Here is a 19,957-nt window from a genome sequence, read left to right as displayed (position 1 = left end):
CACCCCTGTCCTTGGAGCAATGGCTGTATATTATACAAATTGTCCATTGTTAAAATTCAAGGTTTTCATGAAAGGAGTGGTCACATAAACATTGGAGGGGTCTTTTTTGTTTGAAAATAGAAATTTCTAAAGCCCTTTAAAGAATCAAAAGTGATTAGATGACAACCTCCCCCCCCCTTACGCCCGTTTTCCCCCAAATGCAACCAATCAAAATTTTGATATATCCTTTTTATTGAAAATAATCTAAAGGTCAAATAACTATACCTCCAGGGTTGACATCCCCCCTGTTCCCTGATGCAAAGGCTGTAAGTTATGTAAGTTGTCCATGATGGATTTTATTCAGTGATTAAACCCGTACAAAGTATTTCACTATCTTGTCTACAAAATATAGCATAAAATATCAAACACTGAAAAACACAAGCAAAATACTAAACACCGCAAAGAAACAATGAAAAAGAATAAGTTGACATTATTTGTTAAAAGTTAATAGTAAGTAAATGAAGGGGAAAAGGAAGAAGAAGAAAAAAAAAAAAAATATACAATATGTAGTCACTTATCCAATAAGATTACTTCAGCTATAATAGCTTCTTCAGAAAGAATATTTGGTTACAAACAACCTCATCCCAAGAGACAAAATTCCACTCCTGGATGGAACAATAAATGCCATAAAGCCTACATAGAGAGAAAACAGCAAAAAATAACTTCTCTAGATACCCCTCAATTGATAATAAAATAGCTTTCAAGCAAAAGACAGCAGAATTCAAAGAGACACTATAGACTAGACACAGGAGGGATGGAGAAGGCTCATTGAAGACAAATTTGGCCACAACACGCCCGTTTGAGTGCTATGGAGAAATTTTCAGGTTTTTTCAGGTAAAAAAAGAAGAACACCCATCCCTGCAGAAATACAGATGGGAAGGACTACAGAATTTTCAGCCAATGGGAAACTTAATCTCTTCTTAAAAAAATGTCTGAAAGTAGATACACCATCACAGCTCACACACCATCAACTCAGTCTCAAAAACGGTACTGTACCATTTTCTCACTTCAGCTTTCAGGAAGTTAAAGACACCATTTCAAAGCTCCAGCCTGGTGCAACTGGCCCTGATGGAATTCATAATTTAATGTTGAAAAATTTGCCAGATACATTTGTTGAGCTACTGACAGAGTTATTCAATAGATCTGTCATAGAGTCATCAATATCATCTGAATGGAATAAGGCAACAGTGATCCCACTGCTCAAGGCAGGAAAAGACCCTAGGCTGGTTGATTCATACCGCCCCATATCACTCACCTCTTGTGTTGCAAAACTAATTGAGTGGGTAATAAAACAAAGAATTTTAACCCCATTATCAGACCACATCCAAATTGAACAGCTCGGATTTCTCCCAGGAAGGAACACCACAGATGCCTTAGTTAGACTAGAGCATCTAATCAAACAAAACTTCAAAAAAGGAAAAGCAGTACATGTGATCATTTTAGACATGGAATCAGCATTTGATAGAGTAGATGTGAGGCAACTAATCAGAAATCTATCTGTAATGGGTTTACCAGACCCACTGGTAAATTGGATCCACCAATTCTTGATGGGTAGGAGGTCCAGACCTCCCTGGGGGGCTCCTTCTCAGAGTTTAAGAGGAAAGCCTTTGATATTGGACTCCCTCAAGGGGCTGTTCTAAGTCCACTTCTCTTCTCAGTTTATTGTCATGATATAAGCCTGGAAAATGTTCTTGGAGCAGAGCTCTTTCTGTATGCTGATGATATTGCTGTTGCAGTTGTGGGGAGAGACCCTGCATGCTTACAGTCAGCCTCTCAAAAAGCTTTAGATATGCTATCAACTTGGGCAAAAAGTAATAATATGGTCTTCTCAAGCCATAAGTCAGTTAGTGTGTTTTTCCACAATTTGCATAACCTGGATGCTTTCAAACCACTGGTGAAACTGAATGGACTTGGGATTGTGGTTGCAGAACATGCACGCTTTCTGGGATTTGTATTTGACCAAAAATTGACATGGAAACCCCATCTGGATGAGCTGATAGGCAGTCTCAAACAAAGACAAAACTTCATTAATGCTCTCTGTCTTGGAAGATGAGGAGCCCCCACATTCTTTGCTTCAACTATTGTCAAGTCAGTGGTGATATCCAAGATAAACTATGGATCATTTATATATGGATCTGCCAAGAAATATCTCCTCAAGAAACTTGACACTACCCTCCATGCAATCTTACGAAGAGCCCTCGGCTGCCTAAAATCAACTCCTATTGCAGCTATGTACTGTGAAGTGGGGATCTAGTCCCTCCACTCCAGAAGAAAATATCTCCTTGCAAGATATTTTGCAAAGAAGATAAGACCCAAGAACCACATTATCTACAAAGGAATCACTAACCACCACACACCCTGATGTCTGCTACAAACCAACAGAGTTGTCCTCTTTTCAGAGAATCCTTTGCCTTCTTGGCATGGAAGAGTTCATATAGAATGGCAGGCTGACTCTTAATTTGGATGATGATTCTCCCAGTGCCTCCAAAGGAATTGGGGAACTGATTATTCCTAAGATCAGCATTGAAAAAAGGAGGACCTCCCCCAAGCTGTGATGAAAATCATATTCCTGGGAAAGTTGGCAGAATACCAGGACTAAATCCAAATTTACACAGATGGCTCTAAGACAGAAACGAATTGCAGCTGCGCAGTAGTTATACCCTCCCAGGGCCTGTCTCTTTCCTACCGTTTACCCCCCGACCTGACAATTTTCTCTGCAGAACTTATGGCACTTAAGTTTTCTCTTCAAGCCATAGCAAGCCAAACAGAGACCAAAAATCGGAAGTATATTGTCTGCACTGATTCACTGTCAGCTCTGGACTACCTTTCACACCAGCAACACCAAGCAAGAAATGTTGCCAGGGAGATTGAAAATCTGACTACACAACTTGCAAGAAAGGGTATATCAGTCCTATTTATATGGGTCCCAGCACACTGTGGTTTAAAGGGAAATGAATTGGCAGACCAGGCTGCAAAACAAGCCTCCCATCTGGGTCTGATCACTCAAACCCCTATTACTGGACCTGAATTCCTGTCTTCAATCAGTTCAAAAATTTTGGAGGAAGAAGAGGCTTGGCTCTGTTCTTTCCATACCCAGCTCCTGGATCTGTATAATTACAAGCAGCCATCAAAAGAAATGTACCTCTCATCTCGCATTCTTTCAACTTGTCTCTTTCGTCTTAGATGTGGCCATGCAAGGACTAAATCAACACTATTCCATTGGAAAATGACCCTTTCCCCCAACTGCGACACATGTTGAGTGTACGAAGACATACGTCACATCATCTTCAACTGTAGAAAATATGAAAAGGAGAGGGAAATACTAAGGAATTGCTGTGAGAGGGCATTTAAAGCATTCACAATGCGCTCTGTTCTGGGACATTACACGTCTCCTCCTTGGGCTAGACGACTAAGCACAAACCTTTTAGGTAGGTTTGTTAAGACTACTGGTTTGGTTCATTCCTTTTAATTTTTTTTTTTTTTTTTTTTTTTTTTTTTTTTTTTTTTTTTTTTACACCCTTATACTAGCTAATTTTAGAGTCATCACAATTTCTATATTTTTTCTTTTTATCTATTTTCTATCATTTTTTTTTTTTTTTTTTTTTTTTTTTTTTTTTTTTTCTTTTTTAGTTGACGCATGTGACAGGAATGTTGTATATTGGCATTATTTATTTAATTGTGTTGCAATTGTATTTTAATTGTTTTATGACAAAGCAGTGTCGAATTACTCTGATTCTTGTTTTTCGACGCAGGCATTTGCTACATGTGAATGACCCCCTACCAATAGCACAATAAGTGATACCTGACATGGCTCAATGATTATTGACTAAAGTGACACCCAAGCAAGCTAGTGATTACAGAAGGCACAGAATAATCGAGTGATACGAACGCATATGACCGATTGGTCGAACGCGTCAAACCCCAAACAACAACAACAACAACAACATGTAGTCGCTTCGTTCGGTTCAAATATTCCAAAACGGCATACCGAGCCTCATTGATGAACCAGATAACATTAATGTCAAAATTTTTAGAGTAAGAAAAACCTTGTAATTTATAATGCATTTCAGTTCTTTCATTTTCAAAAATTGACACTCAAAAAGATAATGATATAAAGTCTCCTCGTCACCACAATCACAATTGGAACAATTACTTTTATTAATTCTACATAAAAATTAATTTAATTTACAGTGACCAATTACAATTTGTGTCAGTTTGTAATTAAGGGTAATTTTTGTGACTTGGAAAGATAGCTTAACCGGGCACAATTTTTCAGAAAGATTAATTTATAATAGAAAATACAAGATATTATGGGGGAATTCATGAAAATCTTGAGATCCTAGGGGAAGGGACTAGTATTAAATTGCTTGGCTTAATTTCTTGTTAAGTAAGTAGCCCAAAGTTAAGTCACTAAATAAGAAAGTATATTAATATGTAGTTTCTTCCTGTTTTTATCACATATTTGCACTTATAAATAATTTAATCAATGAGAAACGAACATCACTAATTTTGTCGAGATGTTAAATTTAGCTTATTTTGATTTTGGTCAGATATCTGATTAAATCGAGAAAATTTCTTTTTGTTAGCATACATTTTCCTTTCGGGAGGGGGACAAGCCTATGAGTAGGCTCAGAAGGGGAAGGAATGTTAGAAAAAGTGTTGTGTTTTTTTTTTTTACTAATATTACAAATTTAGCTATTTTATACACTCTTGGTAATCCAGCGAGGAAAAGGGGGGGGGGGGGTATATCATGCCTGATCTCCTTCTTTATAAATATTCACGAACTGATTTAAATCTGGAATTTTACTGCATTTTTTTAAGTTCTACATTGGTTTAATTTTGTATTAAATTCATAATCACTTGACTCCTTAGGTTTTTCAACGACATGTCATTTACCATTGCAGTTGGTTTATGGTTACTATTGTACATGTAAGTTTTACTTGAAAAATTGCCTCACCACCAAGAGGGTCATAGTAAGTAATAAATAGCAGGTGAATAGGCGTGCAATAGCAAGAAATAAAAACCTACGAAGGAGCTAGAGTGAAAGAGAAAGAAACACAGAGAGACTAATAACATAATAGTATATGACTAATAATACGATAGTAAAAATATGAAACTAGTAATATAATAGAGACTAGTAATAATAACACACAGTAGACAATTCTACAAGCTCACAAAATTGTATGCGCTATGTCTATTTTTGAAAGTGAAGTTGCAATTTTGTTTTTGAAGTATATAGTAGTACTGGCATTCCTTGCATAAAATTTTCCTTCCAGATAAAAATGGAGATTACTATGGGGAAGAAGAATGCTTATATTTCTGTGGCAATTCACTGGGTTTGAAACCCAAAAAGACTGATGTTTATCTAAATGAAGTTGCAAAAGAGTGGGGCAAGATGTAAGCTGCTTTTGAAGTCTTGAAGTTTTTGAAGTTGAAGTTTTGAAGATATGGATTTGTATTTTCTCACCTGCTAATTTAAAGTCAAACTTTAATATTAAAATATTTAATATTTTGTTTGATCCAGTCATTAAAGTTAATTATTAATGCTGATGTTCCTAGCTTTTGAAAAAAAAATACAAGTTGAATTGCCTTGAAGCAGTTGAACACCATCTGTAAGAGTAGTTCTTTTGTGCTTCAGACAAAGTAGATTTTATTTTGCATAGTGCTCATTCTGAACAAAATTTGTATAGATAATATAATAATATTGTTGTATACCACCAACCAATTATGTTTTTGTGCAATTTTGTAATTAAACCCAAGAGTAATCGAAAATGTCTACTTCTTGGTTATTCCTTCTTTTGATTTTTCTGGGAATCCCCTCAATAGTAAAGATGTTTTCATAGCCATTTGTTAAATGTTAGGCTAGATAAAATTTGTTGCTGAAATATTAAACTACCCACTGTTAACTGCTATTTTCCTAAACTTGATCCTTACACTATATTGGCCCATTTTATTTATGTTTTTTTTCCAATTTTGTCTGCGAAAGAATATTTTTTGATTTTCTGAATTGAATGTCTGAACAACCCGAGAAATAATTCACTAGAATTACTTATTTTTTGAAGAACTAGGCCTATATTGCTCAAAGCAGAATACAAAGAAAATAAAGAACAGATGAGGGTTGGAAACAAAAGAAAATCAACCAAATCTGAGAAAAAATATAGAGATTTTAAGTAAGTGAAACCTTGACTTTATATATAACTAATTTATCTTAAGATATTCCAGTTTTTAGCCCGTAAAATTGGTTTTCATCAAATTCCAATGAAAGACTAGAATACTCAATTTTCCATTGGAGCATTTTCCCAAAAACAAATTCAGAACATATTTTTTTAGTACAGGTTTCAAATATATGACATTCCATGGAAAGTTTCCTTTATAAATTTTGAAATTAGACCCTTTTTGCACTGAGTTGAAATTGTAAGTAGGCACCATACGTTTGGAATAAAATCGTAAAATAAGTTTATCATAAAAAAGTAACAGCAAGACATTCACGAATAAATTAAAACCATTAACAGCTTTAAAATTACACAGTTTCACTAGATAGTGATATTGTTTTTCAAGTTTTCTTTTTTTTTTGGTTTATTTACTATTTACTTTTTTTACTTTTTTACTCTTCTCCTTTTTAATTTTTTACTTTCTCATAGCATTCTTTTCCTCTTCTAGGTCTGTGTGCTGTTCTACAGGTCATGTTTTCAAATAAAATAAATAAAAAAAATTCTGTTCTAGCGGGGTTTTCATGCACTTTAATGGCTTATATCCATCTAAGATATGTGATATGCATCCAAAGGCATTACTTGTCAAACTCGTTGGAGCTGCTAGTCAATCAGAAGTTGCGGTAATGAATGGACTGACTGTTAATCTGCATTTGCTGATGATAAATTTCTACCGTCCAACAAGAAAAAAGTGCAAAATACTAATTGAAGATCATGCATTTTGCTCTGATAGGGTAAGACTTATTCTATTTTGCCCATAAGACGTTGTGTAATCATAGAATCATTCCATTTGAATTATTCCAGCACTACTAAGAATTTTAAACTCTTTTTTAACACATCGACTTTTGTTGACAGACACAACGGTGTGTATCACCCGAGGAAGAAGTCGAAGCTTTCTCAGACTAACCTTCTGTTATGTCTAAAATGAGTGGGATTTAAGCTCTTCGTCTATGAAGAGGAGCATTTGCCACCTCTCCTCTCTACGACTCTCCAACATCTATTTTTTTTAGTTTAGACTTTTGTAACGAGCTTTATGATTTTACTAGGCAATAGTAGAGGTCATTGGCCGTTTTTTTGTTATTTTCTTAGTGACTTGCTTCTTATCAATTTCGGCTCAGTTTAGACTCGTTTTTTGGCTGTTCTTTGAATGCTAGTTGTGTGACTTTGACCTATCAGCTGCATTTTAGGCCTGTTCTTTAAAAGATGATAAAAGAATTTGTTCCTGAGTTAATCATTGGTAACGCAATAGCGCTGCGCAAGTAAAGAATAATGCTGACGCAATGTATTATTTGTTTTTGGTTTGTTTTTTTTAGACCTGGGTACTTTGTTTAGAAGGGGTTGTCGTAGAAATTTCCAAAGGGGTTCACTAGATTTGATATTGAGAGAGCTAGTGCCCTTTTTAAGAGTCAAAAGTGATTGGATGGAAAATAGCCCCCCTACACCTACCATTTCACCAAACAAATCTAATCAGAATTTTGAGATAGCCTTTTTGTTCAGCATTTGTCAGGTTCAGACAGGTTCAGACAATCTTATTAATACAAAAATAACTCAACATGACAACAAGTCGCACTAAGGAAAAAATATGCTTGAAAAAGCGACCGGTTGGATATTATGCATGCAAATTCATCCTACCAATTCAAATGAAAAAAGGGGATAACAAGAATGATAACTGATAAATTTATAGAAAAAAAAAAAAAAAAAAAACTCTCTCGAGCCTTTAACGCTACCAAATTCCTGAAAAAAAAAGATTTTTAATACGGGTTTTGAATTGCGGCACACTTACAGTTTGACGAACGGAATCTGGGAACGAATTCCAAACTGGCGGGCCCATGTGTCTGGCCACATGACTCGCTCTTGTTGCGTTCCGTGGCTCAGATGCAAGACTATCCACACTCCTAGTCGAATAATCATGATAAGACGAATTAGGCTTTAAAATATTCATACAAAAATTTGGTGCAAGACCATTCAGTCACTGAAATACAAATACTCCAATTTAATAATCTCTTATTTCACCAACCTTTAAAATTTTAAACTTTCTAAAAAGTGATTCAGTGCTATCCATACCACGATCATACCTTCCAATCAACCTCATAGCCTTATTCTGCAGAACTTGAACTCTTCTAAAATTGCAACTAAAATTACTCGCCCAAATCAAACAACCATAATTTATATAAGGCGCTATTAAGGAAAAATACAATAAAAACAGAATTTTCAAAGATAACAAATTTTGAAAACGGGTCAGAACTCCAAGGCCTCTCACCAGCTTGCATGCTATCATGTCGTAGTGTTTTCTCCAACTCAAGTTTCAATCCAGGATGAATCCCAGATATCGGATCTTTTCGACTTGTAAGAACGGTAGGCCATTGTATAGAAGGACACCAGGGAGACTGGGAGCAGGACCAGTCGTCGCAGACATCATAAAATTAGTTTTTAATGCATTGACGCTAAGTAGGCTAGCACAAACAAATTGATGTAGGCCATCCAACGCCTTATTAGCCTAGAATAAGAGCTCTTGCAGTGACTTTGCTGCAGTCACTAAAGCCGTGTCGTCAGCAAAGGAAGTAACTGAAGCTCCAGGATGTAGAATCTCATTATGTCTACGAATATCAAGTACATAAGAGGAACAAGAACTGAGCCTTGTGGAACATCGCACTATATGGGAAACGGCTGAGAAGATTTATAACTCAAAGTCACTCGTTGCTTCCTTTCACTTAAATACGATTTAAACCAATTTAAAACACTACCCTTTATGCCTAAAAAACACAGCATTTCCAATAAAATCTTAAAATCAACAGCGTCGAAAGCCTTTCTCAAATCAATAAAAACACCCATGCACTGTTCACCTTTCTCAAGTACTGAGTTAGTATTTTCCAGAAAATGCTGTACTGCCTGTATCGTCGAATGTCCTTTCCGGAAGCCAAATTGACCATCGTGTGAAACACCAATTTTCATCAGATACTCGTAAATCCGGTGATGAACAATCTTTTCATAAATTTTTGAATAAATCGGCAGAATTGATATTGGTCTCCAATTAGATATGTCAGTTTTGACTCCACCTTTGTGCAACGGTATAACTTCAGCTATTTTAAGCGCGCTCAGAAACACCCCCTTTTCCATAGAAATATTAACAAGGTATACGAGGACAAAAAGGAAAAAACCAGCACCGACTTGAGCGTTCTAGGGCTCATGTCATCAACTCCTGCACTGTTTGACTTAATTGTGCTAACAATTTGGCGTACCTCCTCTTCAGTACAAATCTAGAAATTCATTTCGGAATCTCTTCCTCGCTCATCCACAAAACTGCTTGATTCGGAAACATGGGAGTTCCTTGTTTCTTCTTGAATCTTGCAGCCAATTTCAGAGAAATATTGTCCAAATGCGTTGCAGATTTCCTCAGTTTCTTCCAAGGTCCTATTGTTTAGCACGATTTTTGGCTCCGATGGCTTCGTAGGAGCATTTAGAAGATCATTCACAACTTGCCATGTTGCTCTGGGGTTACCTTTACTTTCTTCAAATGCATTTGCAAAATATACATTCTTTTTTTGGCTTTTTAGGGCATTTGCCCTGTTCCTGAGCTCTTTGTACATCAAATGGAGCTCATTATTCTCCGGATGATTCAGATGCTTCTCACACTCCCGATTTCTCAAATCAAACAGATTAAGCAGCTCATCATGACACAATGGCTTTCTCGGTTTATTCTTTCTGGGGTGTCGGTTTATTCTTTCTGGGGTTTATTCTTTCAACCGGAAGATGGTCAGAGGCTGGGCTTATAACAACAGAGCAGCAAGCTTTACCTAGTATCTCCGACAAACACATTATCGATGAGCGTTTCCGAATATTTAACATCTTAACGAGATAAACACTACCAAACTACTCATAAACAACAAACTAGACGCAATCTGAAAGTGAGTTAATTCGAAGAGCAGCTCGCTCACCCGGAGGCATTGTGAGGACCTGGCCACGATCTGACCATGCATTTTTCACGCCAAACTTGTTTCTCGTTGCACTCATAATATTGCGACAGCGCTTGGTTAGAGACTCAGACAAAAAGATTTTTGAACCAGCCAATTTTGATTTATTCGTGAACACTTTACCGTCTCATAGAAGGAAAATCTTACGAAGATTGGGGCAAATTTATCGTTTTCTGACCCTAAATTATTCAATTTCGACCTGTAAACCGTAGCAAAATCACAATCGGAGATACTGGAAAGCCCCAGCTTTAGCGAAGCTATACTCAAAATGGTGGACTTCAAGTCAACACCCAGCGGCTGCTGTTTAATATCGTGAAAAACTAGAGTTCCAAGCTGTTTTTCTTGCTCATAATCATCAATTTTACCTTCTAATTTTGCAATTTGGTTCTCTAAATTTTGAATCAGTCCTTTGATATTCTTTACTGACACTGACAATTGCTCTAGATTCGGATTGAAGTCAAGCGACACTGAAGGGTATATTTCACTCACGATAGTCTCAACGGAAGTTTTCAGAGTTTGGTCGTTTCCGCACTGATCTTGAACTTGCTTAGTAATTGCGCTCATCATTGATTCTTTTGTCTTTGCGATTTCTTCCTCAATTACGACTATTTTAGCTTGCAAATCCACGGTAGATGGTTCAGAAGAAACTGCTTTCAGCAACGCAAAAGTTTTGGAAGCCGTCTTATAAGTAGTATATTACTTACTGCTTAGCGTGGCGCTATACACCTTTGATAGGGAGTACGTAGTCCCTGAGTCCCAAGTTCAAGGTCACGGGGGAAAACCCAGAAATGTTTTTTGTCAACAGAGACCTTGGGAAAAACCTTAGTTACATAACATGTTTTTAAACAATTTAAGATTTTGGGAAAACTAATTAGTTTCATAACAATGGAAGACTTTGGGGGAAAACCTAGTTACTTAGCTGATTTTTCGGTTTTGCAAGGTTTTTGGGAAAATCTCTATTGAGTAATAGCTAGTGTGATTGGTTAATTTTTTCTTGATATAAAGCCGGGACTATGGGGGGAAACCCATGACCTTCTGAAATGTACATATAAAGTGAAAAATCAATAATCATATTACCATTAGTTTAACGATAAATAACCAAAAATATGTAAATAGAAATCCGAAATTAGTCTTATTGTGAAAATTCTATAATCACTGAGAATATCATTACTAGCAAAATCTATAATCATAATCACTGGCAAAAGGTTTTGCAAGTAATACAAGAATTATACTTTAGATGTTATTTGTTCGAATGAAATTTAATCCGATTGCTTAGATGTTGACACCTTGAAAACTAGTTCAGTTCTGAACTAGTCCTGATGGTCCAGAAATTATATCTTTGAGGATGGCAAATCCCATAGCTCTCAGGGAAACGGTTGTAAGTCACGCCCATGTGGCACATAAGGGTTTTATAGAAAGGATGGCCGTATAAGCTTTGGAGGGAGCTCATTGGATTGAAAATAAGAAGTTCTAGTGACGTTTTAAGAGTCAAAGTGATGGGAGGGCAGATACCCCCCCCCCCCCACACAAATGTATATTCCTGAATTAGTATAACAGAAATTTTAAAAGAGCTACTTTATTCAAAATAGTCCAAGATCATATAGCCTAACAAGGCTTTATGGGTTGAAAAAAAGAGCCTGGAGGTAAGTTTTTAAGTTATGCCCCGTGGGAATTTAAGGTTTTACGGAAGCGATGGTTGTAAAAACTTCAAACGACATTCATTTAGATGAAAATTGGAAGTTCTAGTTCCCTTTAAGATTCAGAAGTGATGGAGGGCAACTAACCCCTTCCCCCCCCCCCCCCCAAATACCCCTCTTTTCACCAAACGCATGTGATTTGAAAATATGAGATAGCCATTTTGTTCAAAATAGTCCAATGAACATATAACAATGCCTCCCAGGTTGACACAACCCCCAAAGCCCTGGGGAAAGGGTTGTAAGTTATTCCCTGGGGGCTTATAAGGCTTTAGTGGAATGGTTGGTCGTATAAACTTGAGATGGGACTAATTTCATGTAAAACTGGAAATTATGCTGCCCTTTTTAAGAGTCAAAAGTGGTTTTAGAGTAACAATCCCCCCCCCCCCCAAATCCATCCTTTCCCCAAACATATCCAATCAAAATTTTGAGAAGGCAATTTTGTTCAGCATAATGGAATGGTCTGGAAATACAGCCCTCAGGAAATACAGCCTCTACAGCCCTCAGGAAATACAGCCTCTACAGCCGTCAGGGCAAATACTGTAAGTTATGCCCTGGGGGCATACAAGGTTTTTTATAAAAATTGTGGTCGTATATACTTCAGAAACGGCTCATTAGATTGGTAATCATAAGTTGCAGTGCCCTATTTAAGAATCAAAGCGATCATAGGGCAGCTACCCCCCCCCCTCCGCAGGTCATGTTTTCCTGAAATGAAACCAATATAAAATTTGAGATAACCATTTTAGTCAAAATAGTCCAAAGATCATATAACATGACTTTTAGGGCTGATACAAACCATCAGAGCCTGTGGGCAAGGGTTGTAAGTTGTGCCTCGGGGGTGTTTAAGGTTTTTATGGAACGGATGGATCGCATGAACTTTAGAGATGGCTGATTTGGTTGAAAATTGGAAGCTTTGGTTCCGTTTTAAGAGTTAATAATGATGTAGGGCATCTAGTAGCCCCCAACTACCCCTCTTTTCACCAAATACATCTGATAGAAATTGCAAGATAGCCATTTTCTCAAAATAGTGCAAAAACCTATAATAATGCCTCCAGTGTTGACGGAAACCCCCAGAACCCTGGGGCAAGAGCTGCAAGTTACGCCCTGGGGGTATATAAGGTTTTTATCGAATGGGTGGTCATATAAGCTTCAGATGGCGTTCGTTTTATTTAAAATTGGAAGTTATAGTGCCCTTTTTAAGAGCCAAAAGGGATTTGAGAATAACCAGCCTCCCCCCCCAAACCACCACTCCCATTATTTCCCCAAAAAACATCCAAACGAACATTGAGACATCTATTTTTTTAACATTGTTAAAAGGTTCAGCGTCTATGTGTTTGGTGATGTACCCCCCCCCCCCCCTCAAGGCCCCAGGGCAAGAGCAGTAAGTTAGGGTAATTGTTCATTGTTCACGTATAGTATATGTTTTTGAGAAAAGACTTGCATGTTTGACTTCTACTTTCTTAAAATGTGAAGGGCATTAAGGTTATTCTTTCAGAAAATGTAACAGGGAGCGTCGAACTAAATGAGAACATATTATGTGTATATGAGTTGTCAAAAGGGCGTAACTCAAGAATGACTGAGTATATTGATTTGGAACTTTCAGAAAATGGTAAGGGAGATGATCAATTGACCAAAAAGGTCAATTGATTTGCACGCGACCACTCATACAACTACCACGCTACTACTGTTACCGTAATTACCATACTATTACTACCAATACTATAACTATAACTACTACTTCTGTAAGGAGGGCTACTAAGGCTTAAGATATTAAGATAAATATCTGAGGAAACGTCGAGGGAAACATTGAACTAAATCAAATTATACTATGTACATACAGATTGCTTATATGGGCGTATCAGCAATATTTTTGGAACGGCTTATAGTATCAAGAGGAAACTTAAGGGGCATCATGAGTGGGATGTTCAGTTGATCAAAAGGCTAAATATACCTGCTACTACTGCTATAAATACTTCTATTACTGCTTTTACTACAACTAATAGTAATACACTATTACTGCTATTGCTGTTCCTACTACTACTATTACCAATACTACTCTGACACTAGTACAATTAAGGCTACGTGTGCGAAGGTGAAAATTTGACAGAATATTGAGGGGGAACTTGAACTAAATCAAAGCCCACTATGTGCCTGAAGATTGTCAAAATGGCGTATCTCAAGAATAGATTTGCGCATTAAGTTGGAACATTCAGAGAATACTTAAAGGGGAAGCTCAACTGACGAAAATGTAATATATGCAGCTTACTACTAACACTACAACCATACTGTACCGGAGGAATTTTGTGTGGTTGTCGGCCCTGTACCCCTTATGACCGTGCCACTTGTGCCTTTAAGGATTTAAGCTGTATTATTAAGGATCGCGCCAACTGCGCCGTTATGGAATTGCTCCACTTGTACCGCTTAGGTTTCACCTCAATCCACTAAGCTGATATAAACTTGTGCCACCAAAGGCTGCACGATTCGTATTGGGGGAAAGGGATGAGTATAACGGAGGGGTAGAAAGATGACCGCACCACTCCCTATGAGAGAAAATAAAATACGTAACCATAGTAGGTTAGAAGTTCTCCAACCATCAATCCAGGAGTGTAACCACGCTTCCTTGGGTCGTCTCCTTAAAGAATACCTCTAGTGTAATTAGAAATCATAGTCCTTAGAAACGTTTACAATGGAGGCTTATGACATAATCATCTACTTTCAATCAGGATACTGAAATATAAGTAAAACAACACAAATAGAAATGTAATGGGTTTATTTAGATTTACGCGTTCGTCCATACATCAACATATATAAGTGATACGATCAGAATGATAACTTCAGAGTGTATTGCAGAATGGTAGGAACATAATGTCTCCCTAAAAATACTTTTTCATTACTATATCACACGATTCTAGATTCTGCGCTCTAAAAGCTATTTCACGATTGACCCAACTCCCTTGTAGGGCCCGATACTTTGTCATTATGTTTAAAAACTAAAATCATTATGCTAACTGACCTCCCAATAATTTATTTTCAATATTTTGATGATTAGACATTCATATTCCTATGATAACTTGAAAATTCCTCTGAAACTTTGTATAAGATTTTGTCTCGTGATTTTTTATTGCCAAGTATATTCGCGAAATTCAAAACCGTCTTCCTTAATTAATGCCGTAATTCGACCGGTAGCTTTTCCACACTTCACATCTGTAAAACAAAACGTCTGGAATGCTGCGAGGCATTTATATCGGAAGTATCCTTAGAAGGAAACAATTTTATTTTTTATATTTTAAATATATCACATATTACTCACGGTACAACACTGCTACTTTTTACTAATAACACTACTGCTACTAAACTATTTCAAATGCAACAACTAATAAAGCTTAGAGTATTAAGATGAAAAGACCTTCAAAAGAAGGTCAAAAACGCACATCAGCAATATTTTTTGGAACGGCTTACCGTGTAAAGGTGAAACCACTGGGGCATCATAAAATTGATGTTTAACTGACCAAAAGGCAAGACATTTAGAATGTCAAAAGGGTGTATCTTAAGAATTTTTTTGTGTATTGTTGGAATGCTCAGAAAATTCTTAAAGGGGAAGAGAAATGGACCAAAAAGCAATATATGAAGACTACTACTAATGCTGCAACCATTGCTATATTTACTAGTTCTAATACTACTATTACTATTGCTCAAATTACTACTTCTATTGCAATTATTTGTAAGGCTAAAAGCATTATGATAAAAATTTCAAGAAGTATATGCATATTCAAGTTATCAGAAGTCATATCGACAATGTCGTAACAATGGCTAATTGTATTAATTTGAGTGCTAATACTACTGCTGTGACTGCTATTACAACTATATCTAAGGGTATGAAGGAAAATTTTTCAGAAAAGTTTTAGGGGGTTGGGAAGGTAAACTGAATCACAGCCCTCCGTCCGTATGCAGGTTGTCAAAAGGACATATAAGCAATATCTTAGGAACAGCTTTCTGTGTGAAAACAAAACTTACAAAGCTTGTTGAGGGGGATGTTGAACTAACCAAAAGACAATATTTGCATCATAATAATGCTACTTCTACTCCTACAACTACTACTGCTGCTACTATTATTATTGCTGCTTCTACTATTACTACTACTGAAGCTAAAACTACTACTATTAATTCTTCTGCTACTACTGTAACTACTGGTGCTACTACTACTGCTACTAAAACTAAGGGTATTAAGGCGAAAATATTTGGGGAATAGTGAAACTGCATTGATCTAAATCGAAACACACTATGCTCACATAGGTTGTCAAGAGGACGTATCAGCAATGCTTCAGGAGCGGTTGATAATATTAAGTTGAAACTTTTAGCGTGTGTTGAAGGGGATGTTGAAAAAAAGGTGCTATTTGCATACTTCTAACATTGCTACTACTGCTACTACAACTATTGCTACGGCACAAACTAAGTGCATTAAGATGAAGCTTTAACGAAATATTTTGGCGGATGTTGAATTAAATCAAACTGAATTATAATCTTGCAGATTGTCAAAAGGGAGACAAAGCAATGTCAAACAGTTCGTTGTAACGAACTGTAAGTAAGGAGCGACCCGGCTCAATGATAACCGAAACTCTAAAAAACGGAATTTTGATACCAGTACATACATCAAAAGAATCAGATTTTAATGATGATTTCGGATATATAAGTTTCATCAAGTTTAGTCCTAATCATCAAAAGTTACGTGCCTGAGAAAATTTGGCCGATTTTGAAAATAAAGGGAGAAAGACCCCCTAAAAGTTATAGAACCTTAATGAAAATCATACCATCATATTCAGCGTATAAGAGAACCCTACTGTAGAGGTTTCAAGCACCTATCTATAAAAATGAGGAATTTTGTATTTTTTGCCAGAAGAAAGATCACGGATGCGTGTTTATTTGTTTTTTTTTTGTTTTTTTTTCCCAGGGGTGATCGTATCGACCCAGTGGTCCTAGAATATCGTAGAAGGGCTGATTTGAACGGAAATTAAAAGTCCTAGTGCCCTTTTTATATGACCAAAAAAATGGAAGGCAACTAGGCCCCCTCCCACGTTCATTTTTTTTCCCAAAGTCACGCGATCAAAATTTTGAGATAGCCATTTTGTCCAGCAGAATCGATAATATAACAAGTGTTTCTTTTAGAATGACTTAACCCCCCAAAGTCCGCGGGGGGAGGGCTAAAATTTATGAACTTTACCCAATGTTTACATATAGTATTGGTTATTGGGAATTATACAGACAGGGGGGGATTTTTTCTGGTAGGTGGGGGGGGTCGGGGGTTTTATGGGAGGATCTTTCCATGAAGGAAGTTTTCATGGGAGAAGGGATATTGCTATGAAGGAGGTGCCTGATTTCCCATTATTATTAAAGAAAAAGATCAGAAATTAAAAGAAAAAAACAAGTTTTTCAACTGAAAGTAAGGAGCAACATCAAAACTTAAAACAAACAGAAACTATTACGTGTTTGATTGAGTTCACCCCCAATTCAATAACTCGCTCTTAATGCTACAGATTTTTTAGTACTTTCACAAGAGCTATTTATTCTTATTAACGGCCTTTGTGATTAAGGGGTCATTTTTCAATAATTGGAACAAAATTTGAACTTTAGCTTAAAGAGCAAGGTATTGACAAGGGGGCAAACCCCCAAATATACGTATTAAAAATCTATGAATATAGAAGTTCGTTATGTAAGTTAATTCGTAAGTTACGTATATTTATCATTAATAAAAACGTTCGTAAATAAATTAAACAACCTTCAAGCAATCCATTTGACCAAATAAAGGTAAAATTAACATACAAATTTTTGTTTTAATTGTTCATGTAAGGTAAGCAAATATAAAAACCTGCATTAATAAAGAAGCCTTAAAAAATTAAAAAAAAAAAACAAGTTTTTAACTGAAAGTAAGGAACAACGTTAAAACTTACAACGAACAGAAATTATTCCGTATATGAAAGGGGCTGTCCCCTCCTCAACGCCGCGCTCTTTAAGCTAAAGTTTGACTTTATCACAAATCTATTTTTTTTTATACAATAAAAAATTTTAGCGTAAAGAGCGAGGCGTTGAGGCCGTACTGCTTTATCATAGCTAGCAATATCATTGACACTTTTAAAGGAGCTAATTGGATTGGAAACTAAAAGTTCTAATGCCTTTTTAAGAGTCAAAATTTATTGGAGCGTAATCAGCCCTCCTCTGTAGACCATAATCTTCCAAACACATCCAATTAAATTTTAAGACAGCCATTTAGTTATGCATAGCTGAACAGTCTAGTAACTATACCTCTAGGATTATCGGGTTGGTTAACCCCCTGAGTTATGCAATTTGCCCATTATGCTCAAAAACTAAATGCTACTTTAAAGTTACATCGAAACGGAGTGTGTGTATGATGGTTACCAATAAGATATCTCAGTAATATCCCAAGAAGGACAAAGGGTATTAATTTCAAACTTTCAGGGCTACTTCTGCTACTACTTCTGCTCTTAAAATATAACTAAATCATAAGAGTGTAAGTGTATCCAGACTGTAAAGAAACATAAATAGAATTTTTTGGGAATGCTAGTAGGTTTTGTTTTTCAGGTCAACTAGAGGATGTATAAAACAAAATTAAACGCTATTATTTCGGTCCAAATTTTCAAAAAGGTGTCAGTTGTTAAAAATTGTTGAAAAAGTTTCTCCAGCAAACAAATAACAGGCACACTAGAAAGTCTTTAAGGAAGACCCGAAAAGATTTAAACTATCATTTTCTTTTTCCCTGGAAAAGCCTATGTCAATATAAAAGGAACAGAAATTAATTGAAAAAATGTTTTCCAAAATATAAGTTTTTCAAAGAATAGTTAATAACTCCATTTAACCAAATATGAGCAAAAATAGAATCAAATAAACTATCAAGCATTAAACTACCACAAATCAGGATAAAAAAAATGAAACCAAAAACGAACACAAATTACAATAAATGACCGATTCAAACTCAAAACAAGCAGAAATTAATATGAGTAGGGCTCACAACCCCTATGTCGTCGCATGGCCAGGACATAATTTGCGGTTTCTTCAAAAAACTTATTTTGTGGAATTTTTTTTTTAATTAATGGGTATATAAGCTTAATAGCATTATTTGCACGAAATATATATTATATTCCCCACTTTAATAATGAATATTATTTTCTAGCTTCTATAGCCTATCAAGTGGGTTAGAATATATAGATTAAGTTTTCATTTGATTGGAGGCTGAATATTTTTTCAATTAAATTTAACAAAAACGCTGCTTTTTAACTTACTGACAAATCTTACGCTTCGTATGAGTGTTCTTTCGATTCCATCTGCTGCTCATAAATTTATTTTAATCAAAATTTTGAAGAAGTCAGTTAAGCCCCTTAGGCGAAATAGCTACGAAATTTCGATTAATCTGGCTTTATTTTCTCTTTTTAGAATTAAAAATAGAGCTACTGTTACCTTATAGTTATATTCATCACATAATTATTAATTAATGTATAAAATGTATTAAATTTGTATTTTTTTTGCACTTTCTGAATTAGTATGCCGTTGTATCTCAAATGAAACTACATAGTGTAAATCCAAGCGATGAGCTCATCACATGTATACCAAGAAAAGGAGAGTATATAATTAGAACAGAAGATATTTTACGAGTTCTTGACGAAGAAGGAGAATCTATAGCATTGGTTTTACTTCCAGGAGTCCAGTACTACACAGGTAATCACTATTTGTTTTAATTTGATTCAAATTTTATGGGACGCAATGCTTCATTTATGTTTTAAAATTTCTATTTTTTGCACATTGTAGACTATAGGGTAGCTTAATAAAGAAAAAATGATTGCAAGGATTAGGATAATATTCATGGATAGTTTATTTGAAAATAACCCTAACATTGGGACTACAAAATGAGGAATATCATTTGCCATGACCTAATATGGTTTTGCTTGAATTTCAAACAGTTCGTGGTAACTAACTGTAAGTAAGGAGCGACCCCGCTCAGTAGTAACCAAAACTCTAAAAAACAGAATTTCGATAC

The 19,957-nt window shown here is 35.9% G+C and overlaps 1 protein-coding gene across 4 annotated transcripts in view; it reads left to right on the top strand.

The window, feature by feature from the left end:
* Positions 1 to 19,957, top strand: part of LOC148942920 (kynureninase-like) — an 88,203-nt gene that overhangs the window by 20,210 nt on the left and 48,036 nt on the right. For all 4 annotated transcript variants that reach the window (XM_089102187.1, XM_089102184.1, XM_089102185.1 and 1 more), the window contains exons 3-5: positions 5,316 to 5,436; positions 6,763 to 6,982; positions 19,464 to 19,638. In XM_089102187.1, coding sequence (XP_088958313.1) covers positions 5,316 to 5,436; positions 6,763 to 6,982; positions 19,464 to 19,638 — 516 coding nt within the window. The remainder of the gene's footprint in view (positions 1 to 5,315; positions 5,437 to 6,762; positions 6,983 to 19,463; positions 19,639 to 19,957) is intronic.

The sequence above is a fragment of the Artemia sp. Qi Xiang Cuo genome, chromosome 16 (genome assembly GCF_049724085.1).
Source record: "Artemia sp. Qi Xiang Cuo chromosome 16, ASM4972408v1, whole genome shotgun sequence".
In the NCBI taxonomy this organism is placed as follows: Eukaryota; Metazoa; Arthropoda; class Branchiopoda; order Anostraca; family Artemiidae; genus Artemia; species Artemia sp. Qi Xiang Cuo.
The sequence above is the reverse complement of the archived record's forward strand: the minus strand, read 5'-3'. Positions and strand labels throughout refer to the sequence as shown.